A 19480-nucleotide genomic window follows, 5' to 3' on the forward strand; every position below is an offset into this window, starting at 1 on the left:
CTGGGACCCGGGGGCGCCCTCTTGCTAGCCCCGCCCCGCGGCGTCAGCGGCGCCCTCGATTGGCTGGGTAGCGTCACGTGCGGAGGGGCTCAGCTGACCGCAGTGCCCAGCGGTGATTGGGCGGAGGGAGAAGGGGCGGGCCCCGCGGCAAAGCGGTGCGGCCCAGGCCCGGGAGGCTGCTGCGCCGCCATGTCCCGCTGGCCGGGCCCGCCCGGGGCCCGCCGCCCCCCCGGTGCTGGGGCCGCGCTGTCCCCCCCGGCCCTCGACCTGAACGCGGAGCGGGAGAAGATCCGGCGGGAGATCGAGGAGCTGGAGCGGAGCCTGGAGCCCGGCGGGGCCGGAATCGAGGTGGCCGACTCCAGCCTCAGCTCTGGCACTGGTACGGCGGGGCGCGGGCTCACTGAATTTTTAGAGTTGGAAGGGACCATAAAGATCATGTAGTCCAACTCCCCTGCCGAAGCAGGCTCGCCCCTCTCCAACCGCCCCCGGTGCTTCTGCTGCTCCGTTAAGTTACTGCTCTGGCTCTTGAGACGCGTCCCTGGCCTGACGGGATGGAGGCTCGTCCCGTTTCTGTGTTAGCCCCGCCGTTTCTGCCCCGCGCTGCGCACAGGCGGTGCTGGGATCCGGGACTTGAGGCGAGGCGTCCTTGCAGGATAATCCTCTTGCACCGGTGTTTTGCATATTTTCATGATGAAACCAACGGCAAGCGAGGGGGGAAGGTTGAGAGAGCCATCACGCCTCCTGATGGAGGTCTGTAGTCAGGGCGGGTGGTGATGAGCTGACTTGTGAAACCCAACAGCCCACCAAATACTGTGAATAGTTAAATCGTAGCCTTTTCCACACCGTCTGAATGAACAACACAAACTGCTGTGCAAGCCCTTCCATTTCACAGCCTGCCTGTGCCTCTTAAAATTAAATTTTTCAAAGCAAGGAGAGGGTGGTATATATCTGTGGGGGCTGTCACGGTCCCTTCATCCACCAGTGTTTTGATCACATGAAGTCAAATAATGTATGTTAGAGCTCTGCAGCCACACTGAATGCAAACCTAAATATTGCTGAAGAGTGTGGAAGGGCTGTTAGGTGCTTACAAAGTTTGTGGGTTTTATTTGGTTGGAATGTTCATTTGGCTGCATACTCTGGAGCCTTTTACCAAGATGTGTAGGGCCAAGACACAGCTTGGTTATTGCTGTAGTTACCAGAAACTGCTCTTTTCTCCTACTCTGGAACAAAAAAGTGCATATATGGAGTATAACTAAACATAATTTTTACTTAACAATATTGGCAGTACCTGAAACCTCTAGTGGTTGTGTCTGAGATACTATGCGAGGCTTTATTCTGTGTTCTTCAATTGAAAAGTCTTTGGGTTTGAAGCTTTCTGTTTTTTTAATCCCACTGCAGTAAGCATTTTTGTATTTTTGTTGTCTAACAGATGATGGTGAAGATGATGACTCAGATTCTCCTGCTGAAATGGTAACCATTTTCTCTTTAAGCATATTTTTCTATGTCTATTGAAGGGAGCAGGAGGAAGGGGAATTTCACTCTGTTCTGGGGAGATCTAGGCAGCTGGCTTGACTCCGTAGCTTGGAAGGATTAATAAAGGAGCTGGAGGTTTAGTTATTCCTGCCCAGGTCTTTGTTATTCACATATAATAGAGAGACTTCTTCATGTGAAAACAAATGACTGGGATCAGAGGCCTCGCTGCTCTAGTGCTTGCTGATCTCTGTCACTGGAAACGCACCAGCTTCTGGGGAGGTTGCAGAGCGATTGTACAGGAGAAAGAAATCATCAGCTTGTGATCAAGAAATCTACTGGTTTGTACCTGAAGAATACAGGTTTATACATGAGGGGAAAAGGACTTCTAAGACTTCTTACAAGTCTTTTTACCTTTGGTGGTGTTTTAAACGTAATACTTTCTCAGACTTCATATAAAAGAAGTTTAGCAGAGAAATATCTTAACACCTGTAGAGCCCAGGAAAGGAGAAGCTGGTTTGTGAAGACAAATCTGCTGGTACAGACCAGACCCAGGTGCAGAACACTTTCAGGAAACAGCCCTGCTTTGTATCCAAAGCATGTGGTAATACATCATGTAAGGGAAGAACTGCTTCAGCAGAAGCACAAATGAGCTGGAAGTTTGAAGGGGTGGTTCTGAAGTAGAGATTTGTCAGGTCAGAGAGCTCCAGTGTAAAGTACTTCTATTTTACAGTTTACTTACAGTTTCACAGCTGATGGCACAAGACCAAGCATTGGTGAAGTTTGGAGTCAGACTTTGGTTTAAATAGCAGCAGGCTGAACTAATGAGCAGGGCGAAGGGGAGCTGGGCAAGGCTGGTACCTGCCTCTGGGAGCATTCAAAACAACTGCCAGGGAGGGACAAACAGTTACATGCCTCCAGTTCTTATCTCAATCAGTTTTGTAAGATAATAAAAGTAATAACTTAAAAGCAGGTAGGTAACATAATTATTTTTCTAAACAAGTATTTTTCTGTTCTTTTCTTCCCCCTCTCAAATGCCTAATTTTGCATCAAGGAAATGGAAAGAGAAGATGACAGCAGCGATGATGATATTGAAAGTAGTCTGCCACAGGATCCAGAAACGTGTCTGCAGATGAACCATGTGTACCAGGAAGTTATCCAGGAAAAGATTGATGAAGTTGAGCTTCTCATTGCACAAAACAAAGAACAGCAGGTGAGCAAAACAGGTGTAAAATGTTAATTCCGTTTCTTTTCTGGGTTGCCATTTGCCATCTTCCCCTGCCCATCAAGTCCAGTAAAACTTTCCAGGACATTCCTAGTCCGTCGCAGGTATCGGTGGAATCAGCTGCAGCAGTCAAAGTCCCGTATGCACACGCTGGTGCGGTGCTCAGCTTGCTTTGCCAGGAACCAGGTTCATTTTCTTCATGGCAGATCAAACCAATGTCACTTGACTGGCCTTTCAAATGGCATATTTGACTGATGTTTCTGTGCTTTCTTATCACCAAAAATGCTACCACTACTAGGGTATTTTATATCTTATTTTAGCTTGTTGTAGCAAGTTAGTATTATTTTTTTTAATTATCTGCAGTGTACTATACAAACTTAGGAAGTTCCAAATCCTGTAACACGTACGCTGATTTACTATCTCGTGCTGCAGATTTGAACCCTGCCTGGGATGTTTGTGATGGCTCAGCCACTGCTCTCTGAAATAGGAATTTGAAGGAGACACTGACACTGTTTTATTAATTCTTGTATTGCAGAAGGAAATCATGTGCGAGCTTGATGGTTCAAAAATAGCAAAGGGAGGAGATGGTAGAAATCTACCAGCAAATATATTTTTGGGTCATTTTATGAAGCCATACTTTAAGGATAAAACAACAGGAATTGTAAGTAAATATAACTAGATTACATACTGATGCATCTTTCTATGATGGATTTAAATTGTAACTGTGTTAGAACTGTTATGTTTCAATGTTGTAACTGTGAATGTTACTCCTCAGTTTTGAAACCTTTTTCTTCCTCACTTGTTGCTTACTCACCCTCTTCTGCAAATGTTTGTTCAACCCATGTCTGGCTGTGACAGCTGAAAGTGAGTTCTGAGGAGTGGCATTCCAGCCATGGGGCACTTGAACATTCTTGTTTTCAACTTAACTTTGATTGTTTGTCTTCATCTCCATGATCCAATTCCATCCTGTTTAAAGTACTCATTGAAATGTGATTGTCTTTGAAACGGAGTTTTCTGAGGCAAATGTCACCACTTTTTTCATGTGTTTTTGAAAGGTCGCTGGCAAAAGGAGATCTTGACTTTTTGTTGTAGTTAAGATGTCAGCTGTCACCATACATATATTAATATAGTATTTGAGCAATGACTGGTAATTTTTCTATTAGATCCTACCCAAGTTGGTAGTGCATCTTAAGTAGGTACAAACGTATAATATGTGTCCCCACACTCAAAATGCTGCTTCAGCCAACCGTCAGCTAATGCCAGCGGGGCCTGGCTCTGAGCTGAGGATGTGCTGTGTAACCATGGACAAACTTACTTGCTTGAAGTATCTATTTGCATTTGTTTTCTTATGTCTTCTGATGTATCTGTGAGCTAGTGCTAATAAAGTTAACTTAGAAGTTTGAATGTGACAGTTTGCACAAGTTTGAGTTACCAGTCTCTTTTTTTAATCAGTTCATGCTAAAGTTCTAAGAAGAAAGGACATTTTTTCTGTGTATCTTACTCTTCCAATGTATCTAATCTTCATTAGGGCCCCCCTTCCAATGAAGATGCCAAGGAGAAGGCAGCTCAGGGCATAAAATCCTTTGAACAACTGATTTCAACAAAATGTAAGGAGCTCTGTGCTGTTCAGTGCTGTTCAGTGTTCTGTAAGAGCTGTAACAAATGTGTATATTCATATTGTTAGTTCCCCCCGACATCGTTTGCAGTTAAACGTCAACACTTCTGATATTTCATACTTGACTCCACAAAAAAAGTAGTTAAATGGGATGCTCTGTAAATTGTTTCGTTGAGTCATTAATGACTCATTTCTTTCATTTGCATTTGTTTTGATGCATCACATAACAACCCTTGTGAGCACTCTGAAACCAAATGAGATTGTGCAAGGGTGGTGCTCAGGTGAGAGAAGTTCGAGGGATGCTTACATGTAGATAGTTACAACACCTGGATGATGATCTTTGTTGAGGTCTCTTTGAAACTAAAACTGAGCAAGAGGCTGTGATTTGCCCAAGTCAGACATGACATTAGTCATTTTGGTGGAGAACAGAATCAATTCACCCAGTCGGTGTGAAGCTGCCTTGCTTTACAAAATTGTGTAGCTAATGAAGATGAACTGTTATTGAAGACCTGGGGGATACTTCAACAGTGATATTAAAAGCAGTGGATATCTTTTTTTTTCTCTTTTCTTGGCAATGGTTTAACACTAATGTCTGAACGCTCAAATACCTTTTTTTGTCTAGGGAAAAGCAGAGAGAAGACATTATTGCAGAAATCAGTAGTAAGTGACCGCTTGCAGCGCCTGCTTCAGCCAAAGTTACTGAAGTAAGTGCTGTGCAAAAATCTTTCTCCTGATGAGAACATTATATACCGAGGAAGGAAAGGATATATGTGGAGATTCCACCTTCCTTGCATTCTTGTGTTAACTGTTTGCGATTCGGTAAGGTTACAAACCACAGCAGAAATAGTTTGACTGTCACCGTTGGGCCTGGGAAAGCCACTCTGTGAATTACAACAGTGGTCCCCAAGCACCCCTGTCCTGTGGGCACCAGTGCAGAGGACGACACTGTTGTAGGTAGCAGCATCTTAATTATTTGTTGACATCTGTATTATCTGGGTGAGCGCATGGTACTGAAGGGTCTTGGACTGCAGTGTTCTGACCATAAGCCATAGGTGACAGCATTCAGGTTGGGTTGTAGACGCTTGATGATTGTTTTGGGGGTATCTGGCAGGTGGAAAGATTTTGTTTTGGAGGTATTGTGGCATTTTATGGCCATTAATTTCTTCCCATTGACATAGTGGTATAACTTAAAATAGTCTGCAGGGCTTGAAACTGGAATTGTGACGGGCAGCGAGTCGTAATGGGGTGTCCAGCGAGAGTTTTCTGTGCCTGGAGCTGGTACAGTCTGTCTTTGTTGCTGTTGCAGCAACTGTCCTCTCTGTAAATAACAAAATTATTAACCTGAGACCTTTTCTGGGTCAATGATTTGCACTGAAGGGGCAAAAATAGGACAACGAGTGTGCAGTGTGGGAAAATGTAGAACAACAGCAGTTTTGTGCTGTGTGGAAGTAAACTTGAAGGAAAGAATGAGAGACTTGAATGAGAGACTGCTGGGGAAACAGTCTTTGCCGTACGTCTTCTGATGCCGTCAGCCTCATTCCCATCTAGTGATATTAAGTGATGATAGAAATGTCTTTGAACAGGATGAATTATTGGAATCAGAAACTGGAAAAAGTCAAGACTGAAATGGAGAAACAGATCTTGGAAAAACAAATCAAAGAAGTGGAGCAAGAAGTAGAGGCCATTAAGTGAGAAGTCATTTTTTTATGTTCTTGGTGAAAATCAAAGTCTGTTCTCGGAGTTTACCTCTTAAAATTCCCTCCTTCCTCAAGTACTTCTAGATATGACATTTGGAGACAGCTTTATATGTGTTAGCTTGCGAAAAATTAAGTGCTGTTGAAACTCTATAAAGCTCTCATCTCCACAGTTCTTTACTAAGAACCGTGTTTGGGGTCTTGATATGCAAATGTAGTGTCTATACCCCATATAGAGGTGCTGGTTTAAGTAGTTATTGATTTGGCAATAAGGAAGCAGCGAGCTCAGTAGTTCTGAGCTTTTGCTCATTAATATGCCTGGAGCAATGTATTTTGACACTGCATTAATAATTTCGCCCGCTAAACCAACATCGTCTCATAGGGGACTTTTTTTTCAAGAAGAAAAATTGTTTTGGGTAAAGTGACTGTGTTAAAGAGCCGGATGCTTTGAGATAGTGGGTGCTCAGTTCTTGTGGGTATCAGTGATAGGTGGGGAGGAGTAAGATGAAGCAAGATCAGGAAGACAAAGTGTCTACTGAATTAACCATTTAATATGGTTCTTTCTCTTTGTATCTTCTGCTTTAGTCAACTCCCAGAAAGTGACTTGTTAGGAAACAGATTCGATGAGCATGACTGGGAGAAAATTTCAAACATCCACGTAAGTCAGGAGATCGGCTGTTCTATTACTTCTGATTTCTGTGTCCCTTCTCTTGAGAATTACCTGACCTGGTCTAGTTTGTGTCCAGTGTTCCCCTCCTGCATTTCTCAAAGTTAACTATTCTGTGATCTGGCAGGCACAGAAGCACTGGAAATTTGATGTTATTGGTTAAATTTGATGATTTAATTCGGGAAAACTTATCAGTAAGGCATATCTGGAGTGCAAAATATATTCCCTGTATCAGTGTTCCTGTCTGTCTAGGCGTTTCAGTCTAGCTACAATACAAAACAGATTTTTGCTGTTTCATTTAGTTTGATGGACAGCGTAGTTCAGAAGAACTGAAGAAGTTCTGGCAAAATTGGGAGCATCCAAGCATCAACAAAAAGGAATGGACTGAGGAAGAAATAGAGAGGCTGAAGAAGATAGCTGCGAAACATGGTTATCTGGACTGGCAGGCGATAGCCCAGGAGTTGGGGGTAAGGTCTTCGGAGCTCAGAAATAAGTGACAAGACAGTTAATTCTGGCCTAACTCTGTCTCATGTCAATTGTCCGAAAACATTAATGTTAATTCATTGTTAATTAACGGTTTTCTGTGACACATTCAAGAACAGTACCAAAAAAGTTTGGTACTTCAGCCTTTCCCTCTTGCTTTTTGTCCTCATAAATAACCAAGTATGTGCATATCTCTGTTTTCATTGTATTAAGACCAACAGGACACCTTTCCAGTGCTTGCAGAAGTATCAAGTCTATAACAAAGATTTGAAAAGGAAAGAATGGACCAAAAGTGAAGACCAGATGCTTTTAGAGCTTGTTCAAGAGATGAGAGTGGGAAGTCATATCCCATACAAGAAAAGTAAGTGACCTACAAGTGAAAATGCCTTCCATTCACCTGTAACGTTTTTTTTTTGTTCTCCCAGGCTTATGTCTGTTCATGTTTGTGCGCAGGAGAGCACCCAGCCTGCTCTGATTCAGGGAATTAATGAAGTCTTATTTCCTGTGAATGTTTCCATTTCCAGGATAGTCATAGTTCTGTGTTTTCACCTTACCATTCCAGCCGGTGATCTAGGCAGGGCACAACATTGTTGTGGCTCATCTGAAACTACAGATGTGCAGATTTCTAAAAATCCCTTGTTGGGGAGACGAATGAAAGAGAAAGTTAAGTTTTCCCTCTCTCTTCTTGGTGGGAGCAGTGATACGTGCCTTTCCTGTGCCTACCTGGAAGTTTCATTGTATCACCAAGAACTTAGTATCTCTTGGAACCTTTATCCATCTTTGAAATTTGGTTGAAACTGGCAGAGAGTTACTAACAAGTGCTGATGGTTGTGTGAGCTTTGTTTTTTGTAGCGAAATCATCAGAGTTCTCCCTAGAAAGGCAGTATTCAGTCATGACCAGCTGTTTTGGCAGTTTTCGGTGCTGTGCCCAGAATCCTTTTCTAGGGGCTCAGCACTGACACTCCTGTTCCTCAGACATGTGGGAGGCAGCACGACTGCTGAGGACCGGAGTTGAGAATAGTAACCCAGTATCTGGGGTCCTAAATCCAAGCCTGTGAGCGTAACACCTGGTGTCTTGAACGTCTCAGATACATATTGGAGCTGAAAGCTTTCCTAGCAGTTCTCTGTTGTTGCATGATGGATTGTTGGGTCGTCATGTGTCTTGTATGGATAATGCCATTATAAATAGTCCCATTTTGTGTATGCCATGCTCTCTCAATTCTTGTTGTGTACCATTGTTTAAGTATTTAAGCTGAGATTTAAATGGTTCTTATGGGGATCCACTGTTTAAAAACATGCAGATCTTCAGAGGTCCCTTCCAACCCTGTATCATTCTGTGATTCTGTGTTTGCGACAGACTTTAAAATATACTTTTGCATTTCTAGTTGCTTATTACATGGAAGGACGAGATTCTGCTCAGCTGATTTACCGATGGACAAAGAGCGTGGACCCCAGTTTGAAGAAAGGACCCTGGACACCCGAGGAAGATGCTGTAAGCTCCGTTCTCTGAGGCCTAGAATTGCAGGGTGCAAAAAGCGGGCAGGTTGGACTGTTGAGATGGCTATATACATCTGAGCTTTAACAGTGGCACAAAGGAATGTAAAACAGACCAAGGGGGGCAGTTTACAAGTCAAGAAGGCTTAGAAGCTCCTAAAAACTTCAGTTCAGAGACTTACAACGCAGTGGAAACAAATATAACTGCTTCTGTCTCAGGCCTCTTGGGATTATTACTGATGAGAACTTCAACTCTTGTTTTGTCTGATTAAATAGATGCTGTTGGCTGCCGTTAAGAAGTATGGAGAGCGTGACTGGTACAAAATTCGGACAGAAGTGCCCGGGAGGAGCGATGCTCAGTGCAGGGATCGGTAAGTACGCTAAGTGTAGCAGCTGTGCTTTCAAGTTTACATAGAGCCAAGATGCAACTTATAGTACAAATATATTTGGTTTACTTACACCAGTGTCACCTTAAGGGGTGTTTTGTAAAAAGTGGAACAGAGAACAGTTTATTGTAGCCTGTGACGCGCTACTCCCTCAGTGTAGTTGCCTGTGGGTTAGCAGAAGTTGGGAAGGATGTTCAAAATAAAGCAAAGGGGTCATTAAATGTGAGTGCGTGAATGCAGGGAGGGAAGGTTGTCATTCAAGGATTGTCTGTAGCTGTGAGAACGATCTAGTCGGTGACTTCTTGTAACTAAACACCAATAATGAAGTGCTGAGCAATTTTCAGCCTTGGACCCAACTTCAGGAGACTCGAGTACAGTATGTCCTAATTTCAGTGACCCATTTTACAGCTGCTTGTTGTAATTCTTAATGATGTGGCCTGATATTTTTGAGAATAAAGAGAATGTAGCTGTGCTGTATTAAGGGAGTAGGGATGGGACCCCTTGGACAAAGGGAAGATCTGATAAGGAATACTGGTTTTGTTCAGCCTCGGAGTATGCAGTGCTGATCAGAGCTGTACAAGCAGGATTGAATGTTCCTTACTTTAATGTTTTCATTTTGAAGGTACTTAAAAGCGTTGCACTGTGATGTAAAGAAAGGCAAGTGGAGTTTAGAGGAAGAGGAGCAGCTAATTGAACTGGTTGAAAAGCATGGCCTGGGTAAGTGTTTCCGTGGCTGAATCTTAGAGAAGTGAGTATTATTAAGGAATTTATCATTTAAGTTTTCTCCCCTTTTTTATTTTAAGCCCTGCAGCTGATAATATCAGGCTCTGCTTCATACTGATGATTGCAACCTTCCTTATATTGGGTAGTGTATTCCTGGAAGTTCAGTTACTGAGGAACTGTGTAGGAAAGAGTTCTATAGGTGTGTTAGCAAGGTGTTGTCCTAGGAAGAGCTAGGACAGTTCAGAGGGGTGAATTTCCCTCTAACCAGCCTGTGAAAGAGTTCTCTTATTTTCTCTAAGACAACTTTCCTTAACAAACAGAAGCTTTTCCGCATTTGGCTTAAGATTTCTTTTAAGCACTCTTATTACTGCTGCAAAGGGAGCGTGTAGTTCTGCGAAGGTTTTCATCACTGGTTCATTTGTTGTAGTTTCTAACTTTAGCTGAGTGTGTAGTAGCGCGAAGTCTGAACACAAATGAGTATTAAGGTTTTGAGATCCACTCATACCAACTCTGTCTCTTATACAAGGAAATGTATAATATGTGTATAAAGTTCTGCACTGCAAAGGCCTGTTGCCCAGTTTGTTGCATTAATCAGTGTGCTCTACTCTTCATCCTTTATAGGTCACTGGAGTAAAGTAGCTTCTGAATTGCCACATCGAACTGGCTCCCAATGTCTCAGCAAGTGGAAACTCATGATTGGATCCAAGGTATTGTACAAAGTCCTGCTATGTCTCAGTCCCATCTCTTTGAGATTCTCTAAACTAAAAGCAAAATCCTATTAAATCAATGCAAAAATTGACATTGATTTCACACAGTCAAGATTTTGTCATGGATGTTTGTGGTCTCATTTTTTGATATCTTAAAGCAGCCGTTGTTCTGAAGGTCTGAAGTTAATTTGCTATATATCTGTATATTATCCAGAATTTCTTTATTGCCTGAAGTGCCTGTAAGGATGGGATATACCTAGGTTTTCATGTATGTACTTCATGAGTTGCCAGTTTTTGGCACTCCAGAAATTCTGGCTGCTTCAGCCCGTGTTAAAGAGAGTCTTGTTTCCGTTGGCAAAGACCTGCCCTAGGGAAGGGTTCATGGAAACCCGAATGTTTTGAGATGGGGCTCTGTTTGTGCACTGGAAGTTTTTACTTCCATGTGCACCAGTTCTTAACACAAACTTGTCTCAATCTGTAGCTTTTCTTTGCATACAAGAATCTAAACCAATAAAAATCTGTGTCCAAAGGCAACTGTCAATTGTACAGTATGTAGTTAATCTTAGCAGAAGTAAAGCAGAACTATCCATTTGAAAGTCACACCTTACTGACAGGATACTGCCTCATAAAGCTTTTTAACTTAGTGATTTGAGAGATTTGCAAGTCAAGAGTGAACACTGTCTAAAACTTGTGCTTTTTTTTGACTGAGCAGAAAAGATCTAGGCCAACAAAACGCCGACATGTGCAAGAGAGTTCCAGCTCTTCGGAGAGCAGCAGCGAAGACACAGAACTGGACTTACCAGACAGTTCAGAGGAGGAGACGACAAGTGAGGAGGAGACAACAAGCAAGGAGGAGTGTGCATTTCCCAGCATCGATTTGTGGATTCCGACACGGACAAATACACAGGAGTCAAACCAAGGAAGATACCAAACTCCATTCCTTTTCTCGCCCACGAGTGCTGATGCAAAGACCAGTAGCAGTGAAATTCCAAGCGCAACATGCAATGGAGACAAGGACAGAGCTGACAATACATCCACAGAGTTGAACACCCTCCTGAGAGGCATCGCACGTCCCCATTCAACGGATATCATTGTGAAGAATCCAGTGGAAGTAATGAACAAGGTAAATCTTGGGATTCTCAATGTGTTCTTGATGGGGTCTGAGCTTAGATCAGAAAGGACCAGGAGATGCAGTTGTTGCAGTAAAGAGAGTATGTGATGAGTGAAATGGCGAAATCTTTCTTGTGCCTCTGTTGGCTGTTTCTCACTATGCCATTGGGGGGTGCTGTTGGAAACAGATGTGGGATTGAAGAGAAATTTCTTGCACTGCCTCCTCGTGCATTTCGTAGAAAATATCTGTTTGTCTAGATGTAGTATCACAGAAACAAAACTTTCTTTAGATCGTCATACAGCAGAATTGTCCAGTGAATTGTGGTGTCTCTGTACCCTGGTGACTACGGCACTTTGGCTTAGAGTTTGGAAGAATTAAATTATTTCTACATCTGTATCTGATTCTGAGCTGTGTTTTCATCCCAGGTCAGGTACTGAAACAGTACAAACCCTCCTACCACATTTTTGCAGAAAGATACTCCTTAGCAAAATATTAAATGTCTAAATTGCTATTTAAGTTCGCATAAGTAAAATTGTTCTGACTTAAAAAATGCAAGGAGAATCATCCAATAAATTCTGACCCTCTGTGTGGGTTTTTGTAGATACTTCACACTAAGGCTTCTATGAAACAGACATTTGGTATTGCGATAATGCACAAGGACTAAAAGATAAGGTAAATGTCTGCACTTCAGGGCTGATTTCATTTAATAAGATACTCTCAAACAGCAGGAATGTTGAAAACTTTTGTACCTTCTGTGTATAGTCACTGCAACTAATTTTCTGTGAGATACTTTCCCTTTTATCTTTTCTTGTATGCTTTTATTTTAAGGCTTCCAGGTGTGGAAAACAAGTGCTACGGGTTAGCCTGGAGAACGTGAGAAGAGTATTAAGATATAACACGTGCTTTCAGAGGAAACTTGTAAGTGCCTCTTCTCTCTTGTTTGCTCTTGTGACATGAGCGCTGGAAAATGTTTTTTTGATAGAATCACATACCTTCTTGCACTGTATTCCCAAGAGGAAAAGCTCATGATTTTTTTTCATAACTGCCCTGTGAATAGTTTTTCCTGGGACTAATTATGGCAGAACCTTCCTAATTGGAACTCTAATTATGTATTTGTTCATGCACAGCAATCAAAGATACTGAAACCTTCTGCCGCCGTTCTAACAAAAATATCTGGAGTTGGTACGTCTGGCCAGAAGCTTCAGGGGCTGCAGAACATCACGGAGAAAACATATCGTCAAGAGAGAGAGCGTTTGAGGAGAATGAACCTTGACAGAAAGCTTCTAATGGCAGTGACACCATGGGTGGGCAACGTGCTACTGCCTTGCACCTTGCAAACTGGGAAGATGGCTTTTCATCACACAAAAGGTACTGGTGACCCATTAGGGATACTGCTCTCCTACTTTTTGTCCCTACTTTCTGACCTCTTGTAAGTGAATGCCTGGCTGATTTTGATGTTGGACTGTTTTCTAGCTGATTATATTCAAGAGAAGATTAAGTCGGTCAGTCTGGCGAGCACTCCGCTGTTCACGCTTTTCATTCAGGTAGGTTTTACTGTCTCAGTAGCATTATCTGCTTTCAAACAGTGGTAGTCCTTATTTCTGTATTTGATGCTTAAATAAATAGTTTATTTTTATTCCTTAAACTAATCATCTCATTACTGGATTAGTCTGACCTCACGGCTTGCATACGATGTTTCTTAAATAAATCCTGCATCGAAAATCTAAAACTATCAGGATTTTTTCTGTAAGTGTAAGAATGTCCCCAGAATCTCGCATGTGAAGCCTCTCCCATCCATCTAGTGTTGTCACTGGCTCTACCAGAACATTTTTGTTCTCGGTCAAATTTTAATGAAATTCTCATCTTGCAGCTCTTTCAGATTGATACCAATGGCTGCATGAAGATCATTCGTGAGAGAAGGCTAAGGCAGTCAGAGCTTCTTAGGGCTAACACAAGGCGGCCTCAGCAGGTATTTGCACATGCTCTGTTTCTAAGCTTTTTCCAGTGAAGCCTTGACTAAAGTAGAGATTTTTTGTTACGTGTGACCAGTGGTGCTGTTTGTGTGCGTGTTACCAGTTCCTTTTGCTTCAGACGCGTAATAAAATGCTGGCTGCGTGGCCGCTTGTATCAGATGTTGGCAGATGTGGCTTGATTCACATCTGTGCTGTTTTAATGATCTTGAGATATCTCAGAAGTATAATTTAATATAATTTTTTTGGCAGGCTTCCCAAAATATGGAGACTTCTTCAGGTACCTACCAGAACCTTTATTTTCATGATGTGCAAGAACTTTCACTTAATTCATCACCGTTGCATTAATGACCAATTTAACTGAAGGAGAACTTTTGGAACAAAACTACATTGTTATGCTCATTTTTGCTAGCTCTTGGATCTTTCAGTTATTGGCTAAATATGTTACCTTTTGGTAAGGACTGGGAAAAAAAATACTGAAGGGCTGGGGGACCAGCGGCACTGGGCCACCAGTTCTGTAGACTATCACTGACAGGCTTCTCTCCAGCAAGGTGCTGGCTGTAGTGAACGTGCTGGCACTGACCAAAACCCCAGTTTGTTGTTGTCATCCTGACTGGTGCAAAGTGCCTGTGTAGTACTGACCAGTACAGGTCCTTGTGTGCGGCGTTAAGGTGCGTTCCCAGCCCATCTGTGATTGCTGGGGAAAATAACATCATTCCTGAACGAGTGGTAACCTATGGCATTAGAGTTATGGAAGGATGTCAGGACAGGCCTTAATTAAATCAAAACTGTAGTGTGTAGGAACTCTCACGAACAGGAATTTTGCTGCTTCCTGTGCAGGGCACTTGATGCTTAATAGCTAAGGAATGGCTTTTGAAAAGATTTTCCAACCTTAATTTTTTTATTTCATTCCCCCTTCTCTATAGGCAATTCATCACAAGCTTGTACTCAGAGGAACTCGCGAAGGGGCGTACCAAGGAGTGCTGTCAGGAGACCTGTTGCCTTAAAAGCACGGGAGACTTCTGCTGCTGCCTTGGAGAGCAGTGCTCCTGCCATCCAGGCAGCTCTGCCAGCCCAAGGGCAAAGGCAGAAGCCCAAAACTGTCTCAGAATTACTGAGAGAGAAGCGGCTAAGAGAATCCCGGGCTAAGAAAGCTGTGCAGAGGACAGTGTTTGTTGCCCCACAGATGCTGGTTTCGGGGCCTCTGATCATCCAGCATCCACCACAGCAAATCATTCCTTCTGCGCAAGCAGGGAGCAAACCTGCAGCAGTTGGTTGTGCAAACAGCCAAGTACAGCGTGCACCAGCTCCATTGCCAGCATTTACTCCTGTTGCAGGATCAACTTGTACTGCTATTGTGCTTGAAAACCATTCCTCATCAGTGCCAGAAACTGGGAAAAGCCCTGGTTCCTCACAAGGGACAGAACTGCAATCTAATAAGGAACTAAAAGAGCAAGCTTTGGAAAGTAGCCCTGAAGGAGGGGATTTTCCAGGCCCGAATCCAGCTGCAGCGGAGAAGGCCCCAAACCAGGGAGGGTGCAATGGCCAGGTCGTGGCTGGTAGCTCAGCTTCAGTAGTGTTGCAGAACCAAGCTTTTGTGCCACATCAGATTACAGTGGTGCCTGTTGGCATTGACTCTGGCACCACCAACTTGTCTCTTTCCACACCAGTTACCTGTGAGCTGAACAGTAAAGGGCCACAACAGGGACCAGTCAATCTATTGCCTGCTCTTGTAACTCCACAAGCTGGTTCGTGTTTGATTCCCAACAGCATTCTGCCTTTCACATGGGTCGTGACGCCCCAGGCTTTGCTCCCCACCACGGTACAAACTGTGGTGGGTGTTCCCCAAGGACTGCCAGCTGCTGCTGTGAGAAGTCCGTGTCAGACAACAGTGACTTCCAATGGCAATGTCTCGAGCTTAGCAGTGCCTCCTGCACCAGCAGGAGCAAACGCACCTCAGCCCAGCGGTGCAGAGACAAAAGCACCGAGTGCCCAGTTAGCAGAACCTTCGGGAAAGACAACTAATCATTCCACAACTCTATTACCTATGACCTCAGGGAGTCCTGGGAGCACCACATCCAGCGTTTCTTCTGCAACGCCTGCACGTTCAGGTGGCTTCTCCAAGGCTTCTGACTCCTCTGCAGCTCAGGCTGCTCTTCCAGCAGATGGACCAACGCTGCGTGCTGTGCTGCTGCCCCAAACACAGCCACCTGCAAGCAGTCAAGGGGCTGATTCCCAGTGTGTGTCAAGTCTCACTGGCTTAGGAAAGAGCCATGACTCCTTTACAACAAATGGATCATCTTCCAATCCAAGCATCGTCACAAAAGGGCTTGTGCTCCAGCTGGGAGATCCCCATAGCAGTGTCCCAAGGAACTCTGAGTGCTTTGCTGCAGGAGCATTGAAAAACAGACCTATTGCCTCCAAACCTCCAACTACGCAGCCTGCTGAGAGTCCACCCCAGCCCACCACCTCCAGTGCAGAAAAGAATCCACTTGATTTCAGCCTGATTTCCCTTGAAGACGAGGGGGTAGTGAAGGAGTGGCTGAGCGGAAAACAAGGTGTCCAGGTACCGTCACTGCAAACCAGGTTGCCTTATTTGCCACCTTTTCTGTGCAACATAAAAACCCTCTCAAAGCTACTTCTGCAGAAAGCAGCTCTAGAAGAGCAAGCAGCATGTCTTCTGCCTTCTGATGCCAGTCAGGGTGAGGGCACTGGGGTTGATTTGCACGCTATTGGGGAGCTGGTACAGCAGAAACTGGGCGATAACCCCGCTTACCTCCTACTGAAAGCCAGATTCCTAGCAGCCTTTACACTCCCGGCTGTACTAGCGACTCTGCCTCCTCCAAAAGTGGCAACAACTCTGTCAGCCAGCAGGAAGCAATATGGCGAGAGTGATGAAGAGGAGTGGCAGAGTGAGAAGGAAGAGTCTGAGGAAGAGAGTTGTGGGAATGAACTTGCAGGTGTACGGTTGGATGGGACAGTTGGCGATGAGCCTGGAAACAAAGACGCTGATTTACTAAATCAGGTAAAACAGAGGTGCCAGAGACTAAAACCAGAAAGTTATTGATGGCTAAATACTGCACCCCCCTGGAATCCAGGGTAGCAGAAACTTGATCCTTTTGAGTAAGCATGGTTTTGTGGCGGATAAAAAGTTTTCTAGCTCAGCTGGGAGCCCTTAGTCCTCACAAGGGTAAAAGCCTGTGTTTTATGTACCACGTTAAACTTGACATAATAGTTTCCAGAAGTGGGTATCAAAGCCCCCTTCCTCTTACAGTTTATAATCTGCTGCACTGACTCCTGTATGTTTGAAATCGGGCCCTTGTTTTTCATTGCGTGTCCTTTAAGCCCCAATAATATCAGGGGGATTGTGTATGTTTGCTCTTACTGCCATGCGAGGTCTTCAGCCCGAATTGTTTTATATGACTAGAGATTATTGGAGTATAAGGATCGATGTAAGCTACAATGTTCACCTAAAATCAGTCTGATTTTTAAGGTAAATCCATTACTGCCCAGTACTGTTTCTTACAAAAAGTTGTGTAGCTCAAGCTTCCTTTTCAATTCGTTGTGGCTCCAAAATAAACAAACCAACCACTAATGAAGATGAATAAACAATATAACTGGCTGTTTCTATAGAAAGATGGCAAAGCTGCCTAAAAATCAGAGTTTTCCCATATTAACAGCCAGCAGTCCTCCTATTCTGGCTCCGACTTTTTGGGTCTGGGCAAAGTTCAGTGTAGTTTGAACTGTGAGCAATTGGTCCAAAAGTCGACAGCGGTTCTTCACTGCCTGATCTTTACTGCCAACCTCTGTCCTGTGCCATCTTCCACTAGGCTCCATCCCACTGCCTTACTTAATGCTGCAGCCAGATTTTTTTCCTGGTGCTTTTTAATGAAAACCTTGCAGTTGGAGTATATTTCACGAGAAATCCAATTTGTGTTGATCTGTGTTGTGTGGGGCATTGTCTGGCTCCAGCAGGGAAAGTTAAAGCATCAATTGAGGCAGGCACACACAACATCCCTAACGAATGGTGGTGCTCACAACGTCTGTAACGAATGGTTCTGCCCAGACAGAAACTACAACAGGAATTGCTGAAAGGGTTCTTTTGCAATTATGCCAGCACTCCTGGTGTTGATAGTCTCTTCTGCTTATGTTGCAGGGCTCGGGAGCTGAAGGGATTGCTGCACAATCTGTCTTGGATTCCTGCACTGATGTGGCTGGTGCCAGTGCTCCTCAAATCAGGAGAAGTACCCGTTTCAGGAAAAGGAAGAGGGTGTGAGAAGGAAACGTGTTAGTAGCTATTCAGTGAACCTTGTATTTCTTGACTGAGAACAGAACCTGAAACACTTCTGTCTGGTACAGCTGAGACAATGAATCATGACCCTGGGAGAGGACTGAAGTTATCTCGACTCCTGTTCCCTTGAGTTCTACAATCACCGTTAATCATAGACTAAGGCTAATACTTTGAGTTTCAGGGGGAGGGAAAGTGGATGGCTGCATGATAAAATTACATACAAAAGTCATGAAGTTCGAACACCTGGCAGCCCACTGGTATTATACCTACTTGGTAGCACTCTACAGGCCTGCCTGCTAAAACAAGACTAGTTTATTAATTGAGGGTCATAACTTGGGGGACAGGAAAGCCTGGGCAGCTACTGCTGAGGAGAGGGTTTGTGTGTGTGAGTGCTAAAAGTTTGGAGCAGAAGCTGCAGTAAATCCTTGGTGTAGGTTCCATTAAGCTGGTGGGAAGGTGCGCTTGCTCGGGGCCGTCAGGGAATCTTGAGATCCTGGGCAGGCAGGGGCAGCTCTTTGTGCAGTTAGCCCTCTGCAGCCTGACTTGTGAGTCTTGAAAAATAGTACTAAAAGCTGGTGGGAAACTGGGGCTTAAGACCAGCAGGTACTTCACTGGAGTTTGTCTTTAACAACTTTGTGGTGGTTTTTTCCCCCCTGTATGGCTTCATTTCTATACATGTATAACGGGAGCTTCTATAGGGTACGGTTGTGTCATGTCTTAATAGATGTTGAGTGAAATAGGCCAAATGAACATGAACGGTGTTTGATGCACATAGTTGTCAGATGGATTTTTTTCTTTAGAATTGGTTTTAGAAACTGCAAAATGCCATCTTTCTTATAAAAATGCTGTGACTAAAGGAGTTGTTTGTGCTTTGTTACAGGAGTCGTTTGAGTGAGGTCTGCCCTCCTGCACGGCGGTAGGAGATACTCTTTGCACTATTCACTTTTAACACTTCCAACAAACTGGTGGACCTGGGGAAAAGAGGAGAATGGCCGGACTGGTTTTCCCATCGCCTGACAAAGTCTGCATCTTTAGACAAGCTGCAGAAAATGAAACAGAATGGATGGAGGGGAAAGTCTTTCAGACCAATCCTGTTCTCTTTCAAACTAGCACCTGCCATGGATGCTGGGGGAGAAGATCGCTGGAGATCTGGGGAAACCAGCAATGATGGTTATTTATTTCCTTTTTGTGTTATCCCCTATTTATGTGAATGTTTATCCATGTTCAGAATATGTTTTTCATTGGCTGGTTGTTTTTTTTTTTTAGTGCTGTGACAGTGGTTTTGCTTGATAGCTGACTGAGTACTGCTGAATAAGCAGCAGTTTAATTTTGTATCAAAATGAGTCTTGAGTATTTGTTGAAATACAGATGTTTTATTTTTCTCACTTAAAAATTAGTACTGTATTCTGTGTGGTTTTTTTTCCTGGTAAATAGTGCTTTTAATAATGTGTGGATGAGTGTGATTGCTAATGAGAAAAATGAAGCTTGTAAGCTGCGTGAAAACCAGGGAGAACGTGAAAAATGAGTATGGATGTGGCTAAAACTGCAGGACTGAATTAGGCTTGGATTCCCTCTTGACTCTTCCGCTGCCTGCCCCATCCAGACATGAGCAAATCACTCAACAAAAACTTGTTTCTTCGTTCA

The 19480-nt window shown here is 43.7% G+C and overlaps 1 protein-coding gene across 1 annotated transcript; it reads left to right on the forward strand.

Annotated features, from left to right (window-relative positions):
* Positions 1 to 150: 150 nt before the first annotated feature.
* On the forward strand, positions 151 to 19224 carry SNAPC4 (small nuclear RNA activating complex polypeptide 4). The gene is made up of 23 exons (XM_074161144.1): positions 151 to 379; positions 1430 to 1470; positions 2525 to 2683; positions 3231 to 3356; positions 4224 to 4302; positions 4933 to 5014; positions 5894 to 5998; positions 6590 to 6662; positions 6974 to 7138; positions 7368 to 7515; positions 8540 to 8646; positions 8925 to 9019; positions 9657 to 9751; positions 10379 to 10464; positions 11177 to 11587; positions 12404 to 12493; positions 12703 to 12943; positions 13049 to 13119; positions 13446 to 13544; positions 13798 to 13825; positions 14472 to 16570; positions 17702 to 17832; positions 18717 to 19224. The coding sequence occupies exons 1-22, from the start codon at positions 190 to 192 to the stop codon at positions 17819 to 17821; spliced, it is 4710 nt and encodes a 1569-aa protein (XP_074017245.1). The 5' UTR covers positions 151 to 189; the 3' UTR covers positions 17822 to 17832; positions 18717 to 19224.
* Positions 19225 to 19480: the final 256 nt, after the last annotated feature.

This window comes from Numenius arquata, chromosome 19 (assembly GCF_964106895.1).
Source record: "Numenius arquata chromosome 19, bNumArq3.hap1.1, whole genome shotgun sequence".
Classification (NCBI taxonomy): Eukaryota; Metazoa; Chordata; class Aves; order Charadriiformes; family Scolopacidae; genus Numenius; species Numenius arquata.